The sequence below is a fragment of the Rana temporaria genome, chromosome 6 (genome assembly GCF_905171775.1).
Source record: "Rana temporaria chromosome 6, aRanTem1.1, whole genome shotgun sequence".
In the NCBI taxonomy this organism is placed as follows: Eukaryota; Metazoa; Chordata; class Amphibia; order Anura; family Ranidae; genus Rana; species Rana temporaria.
The window spans coordinates 165,998,383-166,020,834 of record NC_053494.1 but is presented as its reverse complement, the minus strand read 5'-3'; the positions used below and the strand labels follow the sequence as shown (position 1 = coordinate 166,020,834).

Here is a 22,452-nt window from a genome sequence, read left to right as displayed (position 1 = left end):
TTTTCAAATTGATGTGGCACTGCAAAGTTGGCATTGCACCAATTTGAACAGTACGATTGCCGGCAATAGGATGCGACCTGTCAATCACATAACAAGGCCCCCTCAAATGTGACCGAGGGCCAAGGGAAGAGATGCTGTGGCTGATTAAATCCATCAGCATACTTCACCGACTAGGAAACAATGCTAGAAAACATGGGTGCTCAACCTGTAGTCCTCCAGCTGTTGCAGAACTACAAGTCCCATGAAGCATTGAAAGGCTGACAGATACAAAGCACGACTCTCAAAGATGGAGGGCCACAGGTTGAGCACCCATGCTATAAAACTTTGAGGCACAACTCTGCCTCAGTAACATGACTAGGTTCTGGAGAAATGATTTGGGTTCGATGAAGCTTGGGGCCCCTTTCACACCGAGGAGTTTTTCAGGCGGTATAGCGCTAAAAATAGCTCCTAAATACCGCCTGAAAAACTCCTGCCCAGCCTTCTCAATGTGCGCTGGCAGGAGAGAAAAAAATCTCTTGCAAGCAGCATCTTTGGAGCTGTGTGTGTATACCGCTCCTTCCCATTTAAAACAATGGGATACCGCCCCGCAATGCGCCTCTGCAGAGGCGCATAGCGGGCGATATTAACCCTTTATCGGCCGCTAGCGGGGTTAATACCACACTGCTATCGGCCGAATCCCGCGGCAATTCCAATGGTATAGCGCCGATATTTTTAGCGGCACTATACCGCGACCGTACCTCCATTGCCCCGTGTGAAAGGGGCCCAAGGCTGGGTTTACACTCCTGCACACCAGACCCCTGATGTGAGCCGCTCTGTGCTGCAGTGTGACCCCAGCCTTATTACACACAGCGGTCTACAAGATATAGGCCAATGCATCTCAGCTTCATTCCTCAAGTATTCCAACAGGCCATATTTTCAGCATCTATAAGAACAGCTGCAGTGATTGCTGAGGCAGTAACACACATTCATGTAAACCTGTCAGAGGAAACACAGGGGCTCCTACTGAACATTCCAATTGCCTGAGCCGACTCTTCCAGGTGTAGTTGTAGGTGTGTGTACACACACACACACACACACACACATCCCTGACCCAGAACCACCATGAAGCTAAAAACCTTCAGACTTTCCTGGTTTGGGGTCAGCAACTCACAATGGATGGATGCCAAATTATGAGCATAACAGCCAGGCAATTGGCACTTTTAGCAGTGGCCGTCCCCATCGTCCTGCTAGGACAGGTTTACTTCAAATGAGGATAAAAACCAACAAAATTGGTGTTTCAATGTGAAGGCAACGGGTAAATTTAAAAAGTAGACTGCCAACATGGGAAATGCAGGAACTGACTGCCGTGGCCTCCTGAAGATGGCATTTGCCTGGCCATGTGCTAGTTTCAGAACTATAATTGTAAAATATTGAAACTAAACAGAGTGGTAGCGGTCTGCAAAGTTCCCATTTATCCATATGGCAACATCAGCAGAGCTAAAACTACAAATAACAGGCGCCATGGACCAGAAGATCCCATTTCTAGGATTCATGCCTGTGGCTGTCAGAGGCACATTGGGATTTGTTTTCCTAGTCCTGCTATATGGAGCAGTAGTTGGTCACATTCCACTGAACTTGTTCTATAATGCTAAAGACAATTCATAGCTTATCCAAGCCACTTCTAATGAGTATTGGGACAATACCCCTGCACTTCTAGACACACATATCACTGACAATTGTAAAGGTCAGCTCTAGGCTGGGTGCACACTGGAGAAGGCAGCAGCTCACAGCAGGTATCCAGGTGCATCTCCATTCAGTTTCAGGTCTCATTTCAACCTGAATTTTTGGCTGAATTTGGACCTGAAACAGATCAAAAGACACACAAGGGCTCTCCTGCAATTTGTACTGGAGGTGTGTGAACCCGCATCCAAGTGGCAATAGTGTGAACCCAGCCTGACATATACCCAGTGAAGTGACTGGCCTCAGGTGATACATAGAGATGAAACAAATCCCAAGTGGTACCTTGTCTATCTGCAGTCTTTTCTTTATCTGTTCAAAGTGCAGAATTTATAAAGAATTTATAGCAGAGGAACCAAGCATCAGAGAGAAATTACACTTTGTACTTGTCTCAATTAAGAGCACTCACTATAGAGGGATTTGCTTTGCTCATATTTAATGTCTAAGGTATACAGCCACTTTAACCTTAATGCATTCCCTGCCAAATACATGACCCAGTAGTTGCATTGCCCCATCACCTCCCTTATTTACCAAAGTCGCATCTCAATCAAGCACAGTGCCCATTTGCCACAGCGTTGGTCTCTCTCCTCACAGGCTCAGAGACAGCAGCAGTGGCCCCTGTAATCAATCAAATCCTGTGAGGTGGGGGCAGAGCTGACGCACCACCATAGGAAGCTGGCAAGGAACCCCAGAACAGGAAGTTCCAGGCAGCTCTATGCAATCCATGGGGTCGCCAGCTTAAATATTTGCTACTGGCAGCTTGGTGCCCGATACCACAGCATATCTTCAGGTCTAGTGACAGCAAAGCCTCAACAGGTCAGGGCTGTTTTGGCAGCAAACCGACATTTAGCCGAGTGGTCATAAAGTGTGGCTGATAGGTGTAAATGCTGGGGGGTATTGTCCCGACATTCATCAGAACTGATGATGTACTTGGAATAAGTTATATAAAAAATAATAATAAATCAGGCATTTCAAAAGACCTCTTCATCGGCAGCCAACATTTCTCCCATGACATTTCTTCAGAAAGAATTCAGAGCTTTATTCACAATGTGTGTATAGCTACGATCTTTAAATGGTACAGTCCCCAACACGATTTTCATAGCAGGTCTATACTATTAGTTGTACAAAATCATTTCCGATAAAATACAAAAATTGTACTCTACATAAAAAGTCTACATTTCAGTCTCTCCATACGGCATCAATGCTTTATACTCGGATATCTCCACAGTAGAAGGTTTATAGGAATACAATCTAAAAGTTCTGTAGTGGTTAATGAAGACACAAGACAATGGAAGGTGGCAGAAGTGCGTTCTGAATACAATTCTTCACCATCGGACACACCGTAGACTGCTGGACCCAGTGATCCTCCAAACTCCTCTTCTCTGATTCTTTAACATTGTATCAATGTGCTAGCCAACAAGTTCTCACTGTACCATCTCAGAAAAGACAGCAATGTTTTATTTACCTCCAAACATAGAATTCATAAGGAGGACAATAAAATAAAAGTTCAGATGACATTGTATGCACTACAACTAAATCCTTAAAGGGGCTCTCCATATAGCAAGAGCTTTCTTTAAAAACGTTGTTTATCACCCCATCAGATAAAGTTCTGCTATAAACGCGATCCGTCTTGGCCATGTCTCCACAAATTAGACCCGTCAAAGACAAAGAGGAGAGGCCGTGACATCTGTACCGTAGAAAGATTTGTGTTATCAGAGACAGCTTAAAGTGGAAGTAAACCCTCCTATCGGTCTCAGCCAAGGAAGCGGCCATCTTGGCCTCTGTTTATTCTTCACCTGCCATTGTGCTGCCCATGTGATCAGTTATGACACCAGCCATTGGACAGTTTAGAGTACAAGCAATGTGACAATTACATTCCCGGCATTCCAGGACAGTAACTTTTTTGGAAACTTAAAATGATGGGTTTACTCCCGCTTTAAAGGAGAAAAGGCAGCTGGTGGAAAATCTGTATCAAATGGACCAATACCTCCTAGCCCACAGTGTGTAAGATTACAACAGTGAGTAGGAAACAAAAAACATCCCAATCATTATAATCCAACAGACTCAAATAAGTAGCAAAAAATATACATACGACTGGTCTTGGTGCCACAGATTAGTACCATTATTTAAAATCAGAAGAGTAATACCAAGAGAGGAAACAATGCTGTCCAACAAGTGGATTACCATTACTCTTGAAATAGAAGTTCCCATTAGGATTTAGCAAGTGCAGAGACAAGAAAGGTGATGCAGTTCATGGAAGATTTTTTTCATTTTCACCAGAAGACGCCATTCAACAGCCAACATTCTGTACACGATCAAAGATTTCTAACTCTCATACTAACCATACAGGACCCCTACTATTCTTCCCCAAAGACATTTACAACATCTCAACAGCACACAATAAAATACTTTCCTTCACAGGAGGATTGTTATAACAGCTTGGTCACTTATCTGGGAGAAAAAGTTCATCTAGTCAAGATCAGCAGGTCATTCTAAAAAAAAAAACTGAATGCGGCACTAGGCTGACATTAAAGTGGTTGTAAAGGCAGATTTTTTTTTTAAACCCTCCTGTACTCTATGTAGCAAGGTAAAAAATCTGCATGCAGTCGTCGTCCCCCGAAATACATAGCTGACCCAGAGCCATTGGTTCCCATTGATGGAACTCAGACCCAGTAAGGAGGGAGCAGGGCTCAGGAGGGAGCGGTCGTGCACAAGTGTCCCTCGAGCAAACGGCTTGCTATGGGGCACTCCAGGGGGAACGACCCAAGAAGAGGACGATCGGGGTTGCTCTGTGTAAAACCATTGCACAGAGCAGGCAAGCATAACATGTTTGCCATTTTTTTTAAAGTGCCTTAACAATCCATTTAAGACAGCAGAGAGGGAAGTAGATGTAGACTTGAGAAAGAAGGGCACACCCCTGAAACACATCAACCATGGCAACCCATTATAGCATTCCAGGAAGTGCCCTGTTTAGCTATTGTGGCCGTTGACAGCAACTTTACCAGCACTGATCAGACACCGAGTACAAGGGCTCCTCTCTGGTTTACCGGCACAAGTGGTCTGGGACAGCCCAGCAGCACTAATCTCATCACCTACAGCTCAGCCCCTTCAGGGATCAAGCTTGAGACAAAATAACAAAGTCTTACAATCATTAGAGATGTAAAAATCACCAGTACATTCATTACCATCAACTACTGATGTGATAAGGGTACATAGAAAAGGTGGGTTATGTTTGCTTCACAACCACCAGCTCAAACTGCCTCATTTTATACACTACGGGTAGGAAGTACTTAGACAGGCACTCAGAATTTAGGAATGTTCAAAAATGAAAAAAAAAACACAACCATAGGCATACAAATTTGCTGGTAAGTGCTTGAAACTAAAGCAGCCATACAGAACAGTGATACTGACAGAAACTGCACAGTAAAACTATTTTACCCCCCCCCCCTCTTTTAACCAACCAAGGCTGTCAAGTAGAAAACTATACATAAGAATCATCTTTTCTTACAAAAAGTCAGAAAGCCTGCATTTTACTGGCTGTGCGTGGAGGGTTTAAACACAAAACAAACATACTATATTATTAAGTGGTTGTTGGAGAGAGAAACTGTTCAGCATAAAATATCCACAACCTTATACACTAAAAATTACACTTCAAGAAATCATTACAAATATAGTAGCTATTTTTAATAAAAATGCTAAATAAAAATGTTGATCCTCAGGCGACGTTCATTTTAGATGCTAGTAGGCATTAAGAAATAATCTAAATATGTTATAGATTTCCCATCATCTCATTTTAATTGTACACCTATTTACATATACAACACATGGGCTGGAAAGGATTGTGGTGTCGTGTTTTAGCAGCTTGATTCCACTGTTCCGGCCACTTTGCCAGTTTTTCTTTGTACTTCTTTTTTTGAACTTTTTTCTTTAAGTTTTTCCAGTTTTTCTTGTGCTTTTTTTATTTCTTTGATTTTCTTCTTAATAGTGGCTCTGTCTGTCTGGCTTACAACACCCAAGGCCTTTACATGTAAAAGAAAAGAGAAAAGAATATACATTTGTGTTAATACAGTTGGCAAACCGTTCTATAACTAATGGTATACATCATTGGTCTCCAAACTATGGCACACTGACTGGATGCTGCTCTTTATCTGGCCCTTGGAGCACGAATCCTCCCACAGACACCAACAATCAGGCATAAATTCTCCTGCCGATATAAATAATGGGACACTATTCTTCCCATGGACACCAAAGATGGGACACTGTTACACCCACTGATACCAACAATGGGGCACTATTCTTCCAATTGACACCAATGATGGGAGACAATTTTTTCTACTGACACCAATCATGGGGCACCATTCTTCCTCCTCCTGACCACAGGTGCACTGTATTTTTTATTTATTTTTACCCTCACTGACCACCAAGCCTAAAAGGCATTTTCTATTCCCAAATGCCACAGTCTGGCCCCCTAATGTCTGAAGGACCGTAAACTGGCCCTTTGTGTAGAAAGTTTGGGGACCTCTAGTATACATGGACCATACAGAAACCACAAATGATTTTAGCCCATCTCAAGTCAAAACATGCTTTCATAGTTTGGACAGAGTGTGGAAGGGGTGGACCGTCTATCTACTTTTTATTTGCCAGGAATATAGGACAGAGCGCATCAAACTGGACTCCTAAAACCAGCGACTAGAGTAAGCTTTGTGTTGATATCTAAATAGTTTTCTCAAATACCATTATCCAGCACTTCACGATATCTGGACTCTAATGTCGCGTACACACGCTCGGAATTTCCAACAAGAAAAGTTTGTTGTGAGCTGTCGGAAATTCCAACCGCGTGTAGGCCCCATCGGACATTTTCTGTCCGATGGGGCAAAAATTTGAGAGCTGGTTCTCAAATTATCCGACTGTCGTCTGTATGCAATTCCGACGCACAAAAATCCTACGCATGCTCAGAATCATTGAACTTCATTTTTCTCGGCTCGTCGTAGTGTTGTACGTCACCACGTTCTTGACGTTCAGAATTTGACAACATTTGTGTGACTGTGGGTATGCAACACAAGTTTGAGCCAACATTCCGTCAGAAAAAAAAATCCACGGTTTTCTTGTCGGAAATTCAGATCGTGTGTATGTGGCATAATACTAGTTTGATGCTTTCATTGCAAGATTTCTTGTTTGCTGCTCCAAGTGCCCAGCCATGGTCTCCCTGTACCTGAAAATTATACCAGACCAGGGAATCCAGCACTCCACAATCCTGTTTCTCCATCAAAATTACTTTCCCTGCTATCTGTGTTAACATATAGGAAATATGTTTACCTCCTGACAGAAAGTGAGGTAAAATTCAAACCAATAGGGATACAGGCAGCATTACAAATTATAGAACAAGGGATGGCAAACGCCGCCCCTCAATATTTTGTGCCATTTATGCTCCCATGGAGGAAATCTTCCCCTCACCTTCCGTCCTGCTGATGGGTGTCAGATAGAAGATGAAAATAATAAAAATTCTCTATGGTGTGTGTGCGCAATGATTTGCAAATCTCATAAGCCCATATTTTATTCACAATAGAAAACCTATCACTGAGAAAATGTACCATTTTAAAAAAGAAAAAAAATTATGTCATTTTGAAATGGATGGCAGCAACATGCCTCAAAAAAGTTGTAACAGGTCAACAAAAAGCTGGCAAAGTAAGTAGTTCCAACATGGACAGGCTGGAAGAACATTTTGCAACAGATTAGATGAATTGCCAACTGGTCAGTAACATGATTGGGTATAAAAAGAGCATCTTAGAGAGTCAGTTTCTCAGATGTAAAGATGGACAGAGGTTCACCAATCTGAAAAGCTGCATCTAAAAAATGTCAAATTCAGAATAACTTTTCTCAATGTAAAATTTCAAACACTTTAAATACACTGCTCAAGAAAATTAAAGGAACACTTTGAAAACACATCAGATCAATGGGGAAAAATATGGGGGAATATATGCTGGGTATCTATACTGATATGGACTGGGTAATGTGTTGGGAACGAAAGGATGCCACATTTTAGGTTGATCATTTTCATTTCCATCAAACGGAGGGCTGAATTCAGACACCCCAAAAATCAAAGTGAAAAATTATGCATTTTGTTAAAATGTCATTGCGGCAACTCAAAATTGTGCTCAGTAGTTTGTATGGCCCCACACGCTTGTATGCATGTCTGACAACATCAGGGCATGCTCCTAATGAGATGGATGGTCCTGAGGTATTTCCTCCCAGATCATCACTGAGTTATTGAGCTGCACTGAGGTGCAACCTGGCGGCGAGGGATGGACCGAAATATCCCAAAGGTGTTCTATTGGATTTAGGTCTTGCAAGCATAGGGGCATTCAATGGTGCAAATGCCTTTAGCCTCCAGGAACTGGCTGCATACCCTTGCCGCATGAGGCCAGGCATTGTGGACCAGGAGGAACCCAGGACCCACTGCACCAGCGTAAGTGACAATGGGTCCAAGGATTTCATCTGATACCAAATAGTCAGGGTGCCATTGTGTAGCCTGTAGAGGTCTGTGCATCCCTCCATTGATATGCCTTCCCAGACATCACTGCCAATTCTGGTGTTCAATGGCAAATGCCAATTGAGCTCCACAGTGCTGGGCAGTGCAGTGAGCACAGGGACCACTAGAGGATGTCAGGCCCTCAGGACACCCTTTAATTGTTTGGTACAAGAAAGGACTTTGCTCACTTTGGAAACCACAGCTTGGCATTGCATGCCATTATTGAGCTTATGATCTACCAAAACTCCCAGATCCTTCACCATTGATGCGCCCCCAGTTGTACTCCCCCTAGTATGTATGATATGCATATTCTTAGCCCTCAAGTGCATAACTTTACTTTTTTCAACATTAGAACTCATTTGTAACTATGTATGCTTTCAAAATGACTTACAATTGACCAAGCACCAATATGCTTTCCCTTTTACAGACCAGCCAATGAGTTCTTTCACCAGCAGATGGGGCCATTAAACTTTAGGCCGTCTAAAATACCACGTGTTTAAATTTTCTTTGGCTTTTACCTCATACAGTGTCAATACACACAGCATGCAAAATGTTCAATCCAATAACACAAAGAATGGTGCTTGAGAAATACTACTAACAGTGTCATAGTGACACATCAAGTGAAACTAAATGCCAAACTTTATGAGGCAACAAGGCATCATTTAAAATTAGATCACAAGGCACCGCTTCTTATAAAACCTAATACGGTAACAATGCAATCCTTTCTCGGTTAACACGGCATAAAATGTGGCCTCTTCACATCTGGAAAATGAGAAAGACTGGCTAAGGAGATGAGCCATAATGCCAACAGCATGAGGTATGGGCAGACACATAGCTTGCAGGGGTGTCAGGTACTTACTGGCTATAGATCAGAACGGTTTACTATAATGAGAGAACAGCCAAGAGAAACATTGAGGCTAGCCATTTGCTGCTTATGCCGACCCATTGGTTTCAGTACTTTAGAGTCACTAGTCAGAAGTCCTGCATAGTTGTTCTGTGTTTAAAAAAAAAAACCTGGAGTCGTACAACTATAATCTGGAGAAGAAGTCAGCTATGGCTGCTTAGAGTTTCTCTCAGGAAAGATTTATTTTAACAGCCAACGGAGAAAAACATTTATTTGTTGTGGCTAGAATAAAAACTGGAGAAAATAAATAAATGGATCAATGTATAGAAACAGAACAGGCAGGTATTAACTCTCGTCTTTACAGGGCCCTTTTTGGAATATTTAACACTGGACTCCAGACAGTTAAATGCACACATGAAAAATCGATCCAACGCTGCATCTGTTCCCTGCAACCTCTACACTGAGCGAACAAACACCACTGATTGCCCAGTTCTCTCTGCTCTGTCCCTCAAGCACTCACTGGAGCTCGGAGCTGGGCAGGGAGCAGCAAACTGTCACCCTAAATACGGGTCACAGGAGTGCAGAACGAACTGCACTTCTGTGATCCATAGGACAAGTAGGGCCAAAAAAAAATCTTTAGGCATGCTTCAATACAGCTAGATGAATGAATGTTTCTGGGTCCTACTACACAATACATCTTGTACTTTAACCCCTTTACTTCCACGGACATATGCAATACTGGACTTCAGCAGTAGAGGGCGTTACACTCACTGCTGTAGCAGCTGGGAGTGTGTGTGTGTGTGTGTGTGTGTGTGTGTGTATATAAATCTGGCATTCTGTTTACTTTCCAGGTAGAAGTTTCTGAAGACAAGATCCTGCTTAAATTGAATAGTCGCATTAACGTGACTTTACAGAGATTAGTGAATTGAGTCAGAACAGTGAGGCATTTCCTTCCCCGAATGTTAAGCTAGCTCCAATCACAGATGGTGAACAGCTTCTCGTATAAACTCTTTATAAAACACTGCCAAGTCTAAAGCGACGTCTGTGACCCTTTCAGCCTGAACACTTATTTAAAACAAAACCTTTCCCCTTCAGTGGCTCACTTCTTTACTATACCTAGGGATTCACTTATCCAAATTACGAGGGCCTTATTTAATAGACTGAATTGTTGTCCTCTTGTTGTCATATTCCGTTGTCTTAGTTTGGCAGTATCAATGCGATACTCATGACTTCTCTTCTCAAACTGTTATATGCCTTTTGGGTGCTGTCAGTCCCGGTTCTCCCTCATAGCCTCTGTATTTACCAATGTAGTGGTTACATAGTTAGCCAGGTTGAAAAAAGACACAAGTCCATCCAGTAAAACCACAAAAAATAAAAAAAAATAAATAAAAAACACAGTACAATCCTATACACCCAACTCCATACCCACAGTTGATCCAGAGGAAGGCAAAAAACCCCAGCAGAGCATGATCCAATTTGCTACAGCAGGGGAAAAAATTCCTTCCTGATCCCCCGAGAGGCAATCGGATTTACCCTGGATCAACTTTACCTACAAATCTTAGTACTCAGTTATATTCTGTACATTTAGGAAAGTATCCAGGCCTTTCTTAAAGCAATCTACTGAGCTGGCCAGAACCACCTCTGGAGGGAGTCTGTTCCACATTTTCACAGCTCTTACTGTGAAAAAACCTTTCCGTATTTGGAGGTGAAATCTCTTTTCCTCTAGACGTAAAGAGTGCCCCCTTGTCCTCAGTGTTGACCGTAAAGTGAATAACTCAACACCAAGTTCACTGTATGGACCTCTTATATATTTGTACATGTTGGTCATATCCCCCCTTATTCTCCTCTTCTCAAGAGTGAATAAATCTAGTTCCTCTAATCTTTCCTCATAGCTGAGCTCCTCCATGCCTCTTATCAGTTTGGTTGCCCTTCTCTGCACTTTCTCCAGTTCTCCGATGTCCTTTTTGAGAACTGGTGCCCAAAACTGAACTGCATATTCCAGATGAGGTCTTACTAATGATTTGTACAGGGGCAAAATTATATCTCTGTCTCTGGAGTCCATACCTCTCTTAATACAAGGGTTTTCCAATTCATTTGGGGGTCCTAAAGGCCTTGAATCACAAAACCCTTTTTAACCAATAAGATCAACGATGGCCTCTCAGTCCCCAACATTTAAGCATACTATTTAGCAGCCAACATTGCTCTTCTGTCCCACCTCCATGAGACACGCCATCTGCCGCTGTGGACCACTATTGATTTAGTGCAGAGGCTCACACTTGCTTCCCTGCCCATAGACCCTGCTTCATACTCGGACTCTGTTACATTTTCGGTGGGTCTGATCACGTCCCATTTTCCAGATACTCTTTCTTCATTGTGCGCTGTTCCCACCAGGGCTCGAGAATCCTTGTTTGTCTGGTGGACTGATCACAGGTTTACCAACATCCTTTACTTCCTCACTCCTACTAGGATTGTAATGCTTGATGTCCTCAAGTCATCCCATGAAGTTTCATTGCGGGAGCATTACTGATGTATGCAAATCCATCATTTTGTTACACCATTCCTTAAATCCCATCTGTAGAGCCCGCCCACATTCCACAGGACTAATTTCCTTGATATACTCCATTGTATCTTCTATTAAAACCTCAGTTGCGGTTCTTCCATCACCAATGGTAGAGTGAGTTGGGGATGGATCAAGCAGATTATGACCGTAATGATAGCCAAGAGCTCCAAAAATGAACCCATTCTAACAAAACGCATACAATTCTGTACAAATGCTACTATACGCCAGCTCGCTTGGCTCGTTTTACTCCATTTTATCCATCAACTTGCTTCCGCGGTTGCTCCCAACCACGGACTATGGCCCACAAATGGTGGTCCTGCCCTAAAGTGTGCAGACTATGGGTTTGGGTTTATACGCACTCTCATTCATATGTCAAAAGAAATCCATACAAAGCCCTTTGCTAACCTATTAAAGGCTTTTCTCCTACGGCAGCGGCAACTAGCATATCTCTTTGCAGCAGCCAAACGCACCATAGCGAGAGCCTGGAAAACCCCAATTCTCAGTTTCGAGAACCTCCTCATGTCAATTTGAGGACCCCAATCCACTGTTCCTTGAGAACTCTTATTTTTTTTTTTCCTCTTATTCTTCCTTTTCCAGGATTCTTCTTTTGTTTTCTGATGTTTTTTTCTTTTTCAATTAGCATTTAAACTTATTAAGCCTTTAGATCATGACCTGGCTATGATAAAGTTTGCAGCTTATTTTTTTTTTTTTTCTGTCTTTCCACCATGGAATTGCGATTTTCTTGGCCCGGTATTTCAGGTAAACCTTAAAATCCACACTCCAAGATGAAATGTAGTTTTGCTTTTCTGTGACGTTGTAAAGTTCTGGATGCATTTATTTTCTTTGTTGTACAAAACTATTACAATGTTATGTTTGTAATTCCCATATATGTATACATATTGAAAGTACTGTAATTGTTATCTCACCAGCTCTGTTGTGTATGTTTTAAAGACAAAGCCTTTTGTAAAAACACTTTATAAAACCCATAATGCTCTGGGAATCCCATCTCATGGATATACCCTGTATTTAATGTTTAGATGAGGGCCAACCAACAATCCACCAAAACCAGATGGAGAGAGACACAACCAGATTGGGAGAAAACTAGACCAACAAGATGTGGTTAACAGCAAAAAATAAAATAAAAAATCCAATGGGCCAACAAGTCCCAGGAAACCAGGTCCTCTGATGAAAGTTTACACAAAACAAATCCTGAGGCCACGTACACACGATCAGTCAAAACCGATGAAAAACGGACTGAAGGACCGTTTCATCGGTCCAAACCGATCGTGTGTGGGCCCCATCGGTCAGTTATCCTTCGGTCAAAAAAAAGAGAACTTGCTTTAAAATTTGACCGATGGACGCCTAACCGATGGGTCAAAACCGATCGTTAGTATGCAAAAATATCGATCAAAAGGCCACGCATGCTCAGAATCAAGTCGACGCATGCTTGGAAGCATTGAACTTCTTTTTTTTAGGACGTTGTGTGTTTTACGTCAACGCGTTCTGACACGATCGTTTTTTTAACCGATGGTGTGTAGGCACATCAGACCATCAGTCAGCTTCATCGGTTAACCGATGAAATGGTCCTTCAGTTCGTTTTCATCGGTTTTGACTGATCGTGTGTACGCGGCCTAAAGAGAAAAGACTGGCAAGTCAACAGCAGAAGGCTCAAGCCTAAAGCCGGGTACACACAGTAAGTAATTTTCTGAATTTTGGAGGGGGAAGCAAAGCTTTGTTGCAACACCCCCCTTCAATCCAAAGCCGTCTCTCAGCAATTCTTTACACCTTTTTGTCTCAAGTCTGGTTTGAATGATGGCATATATCATTCAACCTACTTTCTCTGAGTTCAGGCTATCATGGACGTAGCCCCAGTCTGGACAACAAAGGAGAAGCAGCCCAATGAGCGGTTTCCTGCATACTCCGTCCTAGCACGTCAACTGACTCCTTATTTGGCTTCATCTCCCAGTCTGAGCTGTACTGTATTGGGACTTCAAGAGACAGATAAGTAAAAGTAAAATGTAGGTGCTTAGACTGCTTGCACTAAAAAAAACAATTTAATGATAATACAGAACTGCATTCATTTTTTTTTCTTAAAGCAGAAATAGAAGTATAATGTGAGTAGAAAGGGATTATAACACCCAATTGTTTTTTTTTGCAGTCTGTGCCCCTATTATGGAGATTCATCCTATTTGTTCCGTTTACCATTGTCATCGATTGTAAGAAAATTCCCAAATTCTGGGTTATCCCCACAAACGTAATATAGGGGACACTAGTTCTGGTGGCCTGAGGGGCCCCAAAAGATTTCTTTATTTTGCAGGGACCTTCCTCTCACTTCCTGTTTGACTATGAGACAGGAAGTGAAGGTAAATCTTCACAATGAGACAATATGACACAGAGGGCGAAAAAAAAAAAAATCTGACAGGAGGTTAAAACCCTTCCTTACGCTATGCAACATGAAAAAAACGTTGCCTATAATTCTACTTTAAGACCCTTTCACACTGAAGCGTTTTTACAGCGTTTTAGCGTTAAAAATAGCGCTATTAAAAACGCTCATAATACGCTCACCATGCATCTCAATGGACCCTTTCACACAGAGTCCTGCAAGCATCTTTAGAGCAGCTTTTGGGCGCTGAAAAAAAAAAAAAAAACGCTCCAAAAATGCCCCTCTCCATTGAAATGAATTGAAAGCGCTGTAACAACGCCTTGCCCTTTCACACTGAGGCGTTGCACTGGCGGGGAATTGAGAAAAGTCCTGCAAGCAGCATCTTTGGAGCAGCTTTTGGGCGCTGAAAAAAAAAAACACTCCAAAAACGCCCCTCTCCATTGAAATGAATTGAAAGCACTGTAAAAACGCCTTACCCTTTCACACTGAGGCACTGCAAAAACGCCCTAAAACGTTAGGGTCTTAGCGGTGCTTTACCAGCGTTTTTCGGGCACTGGCAGTGTGAAAGGGCTCTGAAAGCACTCGGTCTTTCACATTGGGATTGCAGGTGAGGCTTCTTTCAGGCGCTTTACAGGTTTTTTTGTTTTTTTTTTAACGCCAAAGTGCCTGAAAAACGCTTGAATAACGCCCGAAAAACGCCCCAGTGTGAAAGGGGCCTAAACCAGCTATAAATAATTATAGTTTCCCTTTATACTTTACAAAACAAATAGTTTCAGTCCTGGAAATGTTCCATGTGCGATTAGTGTGGATGCAGAGAATAGTGGATCTCACCTTTAGTCTGTCACTATCCAGTAGCATTAATTGCTGTCCATCAATGTTCTTTGCTGTGAACTCCGTGATGTATTGCTCCATATTCATTCCAATTAACCATTGACACACCTGCTGAGCACTCCAGTCAGACACTGGCCGACTGTGCCACTGGTTTAGTTTCCCGCTTGTTGCGACATCTTCATCCAATGCCTGCAAAAAAATAAAAAATAAATAAGAGCTCTGTGACTCTGCTTAATATCTCTGGGGCTGATCAGTATTGCTATCGGAATGGACTCCAGGGCCAAGACAGAGAAATGCCCCCCCCCCCCCCTGCAGTCATGACACGATAAAACAAACCGTAATTTCTACATCATCTTGTAAACTCCTGGCCCCAGTCCCACTAGTCACCCCAGCTGAGCTTATTTGGTCATTTTCCTTGTCTATGCCGATTTCAGATAGGACTTCAGACTTCTACTTCGATAACGGAACAATATGACCTACTTGAATATAAACAATGACAGACAGCCAAAAGCTGCAAATCTCAGTTTGAACATTTTCTACAAACACTTTCTCCCTTACCACAAAATTAAAAGTCAAACTCTGACCAAGAAATTTCTGAACAATTTTGCCAAAAAATGTAAAAAATAAATCCATGAATCTGCAAAGTGCTGGTGGTCTGCCTTTTCAAACAAACACAATTACACTGGAAATGTAATGCGGTTTGGTAAAAACCCCACACAAAAAACACTGAATGTACACAAAAATGTACAACCAAGTCAGAAATACACCCCTAGAGCTCTCCTTAGAAATAACCCAAATCAGTGTATATTAGTCTGTGTGAAAGTTATAGGTTCTAATATATATATCGTATTTATTGGCGTATAACACGCACCCCAACTTTAAGAGGGAAATCAACTTTCCATAGCCCTCTGCGTATAACACGATGGCACAGTTTGCCCTCTATTTTCAGGGTAAAAAAGTGAGTGTTATATGTGTGTGTGCGCTATATATATATATATATATATATATATATAAAAATAAAATACACACACAATCTGACAAAAGTGAGTACACTCCTCACATTTTTGTAAATATTTTATTATATCTTTTAATGCGACAACACTGAAGAAATGACACTTTGCTACAATGTAAAGTAGTGAGTGTACAGCTTGTGTAACAGTGTACATTTGCTGTCCCCTCAAAATAACTCAACACACAGCCATTAAAGCGGTGGTTCACCCTCAATAACAACATTCTAGCATTAAATTAAGCATAGTAGCGCGAGCTACAGTATGCCTTTATTTATTTTTTTTGCCCCGTACTCACTGTTTAATCCTATAGTGAAGATTCAGACTCCCCGCGGGGAATGGGCGTTCATATCCAGAGGGAAGATGATTGACGGCCGGCTATGGCGCGTCACGCTCCCCGAAGATAGCCGGAGTAGGTCTCGGCTCCTCACGGCGCCTGCGCACAGATCAGGCGCAGGCGCCGTGAAGAGCCAAGTCCTATTTCGGCTATTTCCGGAGAAGCGTGACGCGCCAGAGCCGGCCGTCAATCATCTTCCCTCTGGATAGGAATGCCCATTCCCCGCGGGGAGTCTGAATCTTCACTATAGGATTAAACAGTGAGTACGGGGCAAAAAATAAAAATAAAGGCATACTGTAGCTCGCGCTACTATGCTAAATTTAATGCTAGAAAAAGAAAAAAAATTATAGGGTGAACCCCCCTCTATCTAAACTGCCGGCAAAAAAAAGCGAGTACACCCCTAATTGAAAATGTCAAAATTTGGCCTGATTAGCAAGTCACATGACACCGGGGAGGGGAAAATAATAATTGGGCCCAATTTGGACATTTTCACTTAGCGGTGTACTCACTTTTGTTGCCAGCGGTTTACACATGAAAGGCTGTGTGTTGAGTTATTTTGGGAGGAGACAGAAAATGTACACGGTTATAAAATCTGTACACTCACTACTTTACATTGTAGCAAAGTAATTTCTTCAGTGTTGTCACATAAAAAGATGTAATAAAATATTTACAAAAATGTGAGGGGTGTACATACTGCACACACACAGTGCCTTGAAAAAGTATTCATACCCCTTGAAATTTTCCACATTTTGTCATGTTTCAACCAAAAACTTAAAATGTATTTTATGTGATAGACCAACACAAAGTGGCACATAATTGTGAAGTGGAATGAAAACGATAAATGGTTTTCAAAAGGTTTTACAAGTAAAATAAAAAATGAAGACAAAAAGTGGCGTGCATTTATATTCAGCCCCCTGATTTTTGTAGAACCACTTTTTGCTGCAACAGCTGTAAAGTTTTTTGGGGAAGTCTTTATCAGCGTGGCACAGAGTGAGTGATTTTGCCCATTCTTCTTTGCAAAATAGCTCAAGCTCTGTCAGAGTAAATGGAAGGCGTCCCTGAATAGCAATTTTCAAGTCTTGCCACAGATTCTCAATTGGATTTAGATCTGGACTTTGACTGGGCCATTCTAACACATGAATATGCTTTGATCTATTCTAAACCATTCCATTGTAGCTCTCGCTGTATGTTTAGGGTTGTTGTCCTGCTGGAAGGTGAACCTCTGTTCCAGTCTCAAGTTTTTTTTAAACAGGTTTTCTTCTAAGATTGTCCTGTATTTGGCTCCATGCATCTTCCCATCAACTCTGACCAGCTTCCCTGTCCCTGCTGAAGAAAAGCATCCCCACAACATGATGCTGCCACCACCATGTGTCACAGTGGGGATGTGTGTTCAGGGTGATGTGCAGTGTTAGTTTTCCGCCACACATAGCGTTTTGCTTTTAGGCCAAATTAGTTAAATTTTTGTCTCATCTCACCAGAGCAACTTCTTCCACAAGTTTGCCGCGTTCCCCCACGTGGCTTCTTGCAAACAGGGCTTCTTAAAGATTTCTTTCAACAATGGCTTTCTTCTTACCACTTTTCCATAAAGGCGAGATTTGTGGAGTGCACGACTAATAGTTGTCCTGTGGGCAGATTCTCCCACCTGAGCTGTGGATCTCTGCAGCTAATCCAGAATTACCATGGGCCTCTTGGCTGCTTCTCTAAATAATGCTCTCCTTGCCCGACCTGTCAGTTTAGGTGGATAGCCATGTCTATGTAAGTTGTATAAATGACATTGGCAAAGAAGGGGTTCACACTAGGGGCAAAGGGTTACCTGTGGTCTAACTGTGTGGGGGATGGGCTCACTGGGACAACACAAATAGCTGTTCCCGATTACTTGGAACAGCCGATCTTAGTGTTGTCCCCTGTCAGAACGGCGATCTACCTTGCCTCTTGCGGGTGGCCACATAAGCGTCCACAGTTTTTAACCACTTATGGACCGCCCCGCCGCAGGAATACGTCGCTACTTTGAAGAGGATTGCCATTATGGCAGCAGCTAACTAACATAACCCTGGTATCGTCTTATTCAGCAGGCAGTCCTCTTTCAGATAAAAGTGTTTTCTGCAGCAGGTACGCCGCAAGATTACTTTTATCGGGCCTTCGCCAGTTACCAAAGCCGTCGACAGCGGTGGATGCGATTCGGTCCTGTCCCTGGCTGGGTATGGAGATGAATGAGTCTCCATCTCATTGCAGGTCGGAAGCGACGTCAAAACGTCACTTTCGCCTAATGCTCTTAAAAGGGATCTTTTTTATTGCATTTTAGTTTAACCACTTCCCTACCACTGTATTGTCATATGACGGCCGCAGGAACCCTTCGTCCCTCCGGGCGGCCGTCATATGACGTCCTGGATTTCCTGCATTGTGGAGAGCACGCGCTCGCTGCATCACTGGGGACCCAATGCGTGTGCCCAGCGGCCGCAATGTCCTCCGGGCACCGGCGATTGCTCGTCAGAGCAGGGACGTGGGTCTGTGTGTAAACACACAGATCCACATCCTGTCAGGTGAGAGGAGACCGATGGGGTGTTCCCATTATAGAGGAACACTGATCGGTCTCCCCTTGTGAGTCCCCTCCCCCTACAGTTAGAAACACTCCCTAGGTAACAATTTTAACCCCTTCATCGCCCCTAGTGTTAACACCTTCCCTGCAAGTCACGTTTATACAGTAGTAATCAATGCATTTTTATAGCACTGGTCGCTGTATAAAAAGTGTGTCAAAAGTGTCCGATATGTCTGCTGCAATGTCAGTCACGATAAAAAAAAAAAAACGCAGATTGCCGCCATTACTAGTACAACTTTTCATATTTGGCAGATAAAGCCGGCTCCATTCATTGGCCAACTTAATTTTACTGCCCCTCATCCTTGTGTAAATGAGGCCTTAGGCTGGTATTCAACCCAAAAGCAAAGATTTATCATAATGTAGCTTACCAATTAATTATATATATATATATATATATATATATATATATATATAATTTTTTTTATTATAGCAAAATGTAACCGTTTACATGAATGAGATAAACCACTTAACACTGGAAGGGGCAGCTAAAAAGATCAGCTTTTATTTATTCATGTAAAACCTTTATCCAAAAAAAAAAGGAATAAAAGGTTAAAGGTTTGCTGCAATTGATTATAAAGTGTGAGCGGGATTTAGGCTTCAATTTGTTAGTGCATCTCAATCTGCTAATACATTTAACACTAACCCCCCCCCCCCCCCGACTGACAATGCTGCTGTGCCTCCTGTGCTCATGCATCTAGAGTGGTCAATCACTAATACAGGTATGTTACTGGCCAGATCAATTGGTAAGCAACAATATATGAAATATTCGGGTTTAATACCACTTTAAATCTTTGTGAGTGGTTACTGTAAAAACAGCACTTAGCAGAGCCTCTGCTACCTATGTGTATACACAGGTAAGCAGATTCCCTACTAAGTGCTCAGTGCCCAGTTTAGCCTTCAATACACAGGTTTAACGGCTTCCAAAATGCATTTTTTTTTAGCATACACACGGACTTTTGCACAACAGCAGTAACCTCTTTCATTCCAACACACTTGATTGGGTAGTAAGCAGATACTATATAAACACTGAAAATGTATAATAAAAAAAATATTGTATCGGCAAACAACTTGCACATGTCTGCCATCTGGTACCCTGCAGTCTAGTAGTGAGGGTATACAAGGTCGTGGGTTACCGTCTAGTGGATTATCAGTGTGTCCTTACGGACGCTGTGTAAATCCTACGATCATGTCTGCTATAAGCAGGTTTCTAGGACAGGAGCACCCAGCAATTTCAGGTCAGTAAAGGTGTTTAAAGAACAAACATGACTGAAGATCTTCCCAATGGTCAGCTTCACACAAGAATTTTTATTTTTGTGATCCGTCAAAGCTCCAACCTTTGAGAAAATAGACAAAAAGCACTAATCCTTGCAATGGAGTTACTCACAAATGGATATAAATCAATGAATATTGATTAAAAATTCAGAGCTAATGAAATAAAGAATGATCAGTTAATGCATTTAAAAACTCCTTTCTAAGCCTATCACATTGCTGCTTTTTACTGAAAACAGAGTAAAATAGTAGTAGATACAATTTACTTTCTAGTTCAGGCCTGCTCAGCTTTGATATTTTGATGAGGATCTTCACTTTATCTTTGCCTTTTTCCATTCACACATCTATGTCCCCTTCCCTCTAAAAATTATATACATACATACATACATACATACATACATACATACATACAGTACTGTGCAAAGGTTTAAGGCAGGTGTGAAAAAAATTCCGTTAATATAAAAACTTTCAGAAACACCAACACTAAGTACGGTAATTGATATCAATTACTGTATACACTCTAGTATAAGCCAAGGTTTTCAGCCCTTTTTTGGGGGGCTGAAAATGACCCCCTAGGCTTATACTCAAGTCAGTACCCGAGTCCATTCCTGCTTGACCTCACCATGCCCATTGCAGAATCCGATCTGTGTACCCGAGTCTGTTTTAAAAACTTGCGCTCCTCCTTGTGCTGTTCCATGATAGGCAGAACACTCAGTTTCCCAGAAAAGTGTTCAGTGCTCCACCTATCACGATTGCCCTCTCGTCTATCACGAACGAGAGGGTGATAACAGGACCTGCCGGTTACAGTAGAGAGAATGTAGGTGAGAGGATGGTTGAGTTGAAGGGCTGCAAAAGGGCACAGTGAGGGCAGGCTGCAAATGGGCATTGTTGACCCTCTTTTCTGCTTACAGTAGCTGTTGCATTCTCACCCTCGGCTTATACTCGGGTCAATAAGTTTCCCCAGTTTTTTTTGTGGTAAAGTTAAGTCCTTGGCTCATACTCTGGTCGGCTTATACTCGAGTATATACGGTAACAGATTTAGAAAAAAAAATAAAAATAAAAAAAAATAAACAGAAGAGACATCCAAATCATTTGGTGTGACCACCCTTTGCCTTCAACACAGTATTAATTCTTCCAAGTACACTTACACACAGTTTTTGCAGGAATTTAACAGGTAGGTTGTTCCAAACATCTTGGAGAACTAACCACAGATCTTCTGTGAATGTTGGCTGCCTCAAATCCTTCTGTCTCTTCGTGTGATCTCATCGACTCGAGAATATTTAGATCAGGGCTCTGTGGGGGCCAAACCATCACTTCTAGGACTCCTTGTTCTTTTTTACACTGAAGATACACTATATTACCATTCTTCCAGAAGAGCATTTGTGAGGTCAGGCACTGATGTGGATGAGAAAGCCCCTCTCGCAGTCTCTGCTTTAATTCACCCCAAAGATGTTCTATCGGTTTGAGGTCAGGACTCTGAGAAGGAGGAATTTGACTAGCCCGCACAAACTTGCTCATCCATACCGTACCAGTACAGCAATTCGTGCAATAGAGCCGATCTGTCGCTGGGTGGTTGGCAAGTGGTTACCGTTTAAACCTACATAAGCAATTGATAATCATTGGCACCTGCTTGGCATAAATGGTTAATCATACACTCGATTCAAACCCTACAAAATCCCAGACTTTGTGGAAATGTACAAAGTGTGCAAGTGTAAGAACTGATGCTGGTTTAAAGTAAAAAAAGGTAGGCACACAAAACTTCTAAAGGGCAAGCTGTGATATCTAGCACTAAGCCATCAGTAGCAGATCCTTATGGTGAGACAAGGATCCAAGTCTTGTAAGTTGTAAGGTGCGGCCTCAATGGATCAGACTTGTTTTTCCATATCCCAAAGATGCTCAATTGGATTAAGATCTGTAAAATTTGGAGGCCAAGTCAACCCTAAAAAGGCACAGTCTATAACTCTGGTGTAGTTCTTATACGAATGAGCCCATTGTAGGCACTTTTGGCTGTGAGCATGGGTGCCCTGACAGGTTTTCCTTCCCTGGCACACTTTTGGTAGGTCATGACCACTGCAACCCTTGGTACATCCCAAAAGAGCTGCAGTTATGCGGTTGCTCTGACCCAGTTGTCTAGCCATTACAATTGGCCTTTGTCAAAACGGCTCAAATCCTTTTGCTTGCCCATTTTTTCTGCTTTCAGCACAACTGCAGAGACAACACTTGCTGCCTAATAAATTTGATCCACTTTCAGATGCGACTGTCAGGAAATAATCAAGGTTATTCACTTTCCCTGTCAGTGGTCTTAATTTTATGAATGATCGGTGTATACAGACACACAAGGACTCCATAAATACAAGATACAGGTACGTGGATGTCAGGA

At 42.2% G+C, this 22,452-nt stretch overlaps 1 protein-coding gene across 4 annotated transcripts in view; it reads right to left on the bottom strand.

Moving 5' to 3' along the window:
- Positions 1-2,673: 2,673 nt before the first annotated feature.
- Positions 2,674-22,452, bottom strand: part of LOC120944009 (neurabin-1-like) — a 146,294-nt gene continuing 126,515 nt past the window's right edge. For all 4 annotated transcript variants that reach the window (XM_040357743.1, XM_040357740.1, XM_040357741.1 and 1 more), the window contains 2 exons: positions 14,864-15,052; positions 2,674-5,735 (listed from right to left, as the gene is read on the bottom strand). In XM_040357743.1, coding sequence (XP_040213677.1) covers positions 5,571-5,735; positions 14,864-15,052 — 354 coding nt within the window. In that variant the 3' untranslated portion in view covers positions 2,674-5,570. The remainder of the gene's footprint in view (positions 5,736-14,863; positions 15,053-22,452) is intronic.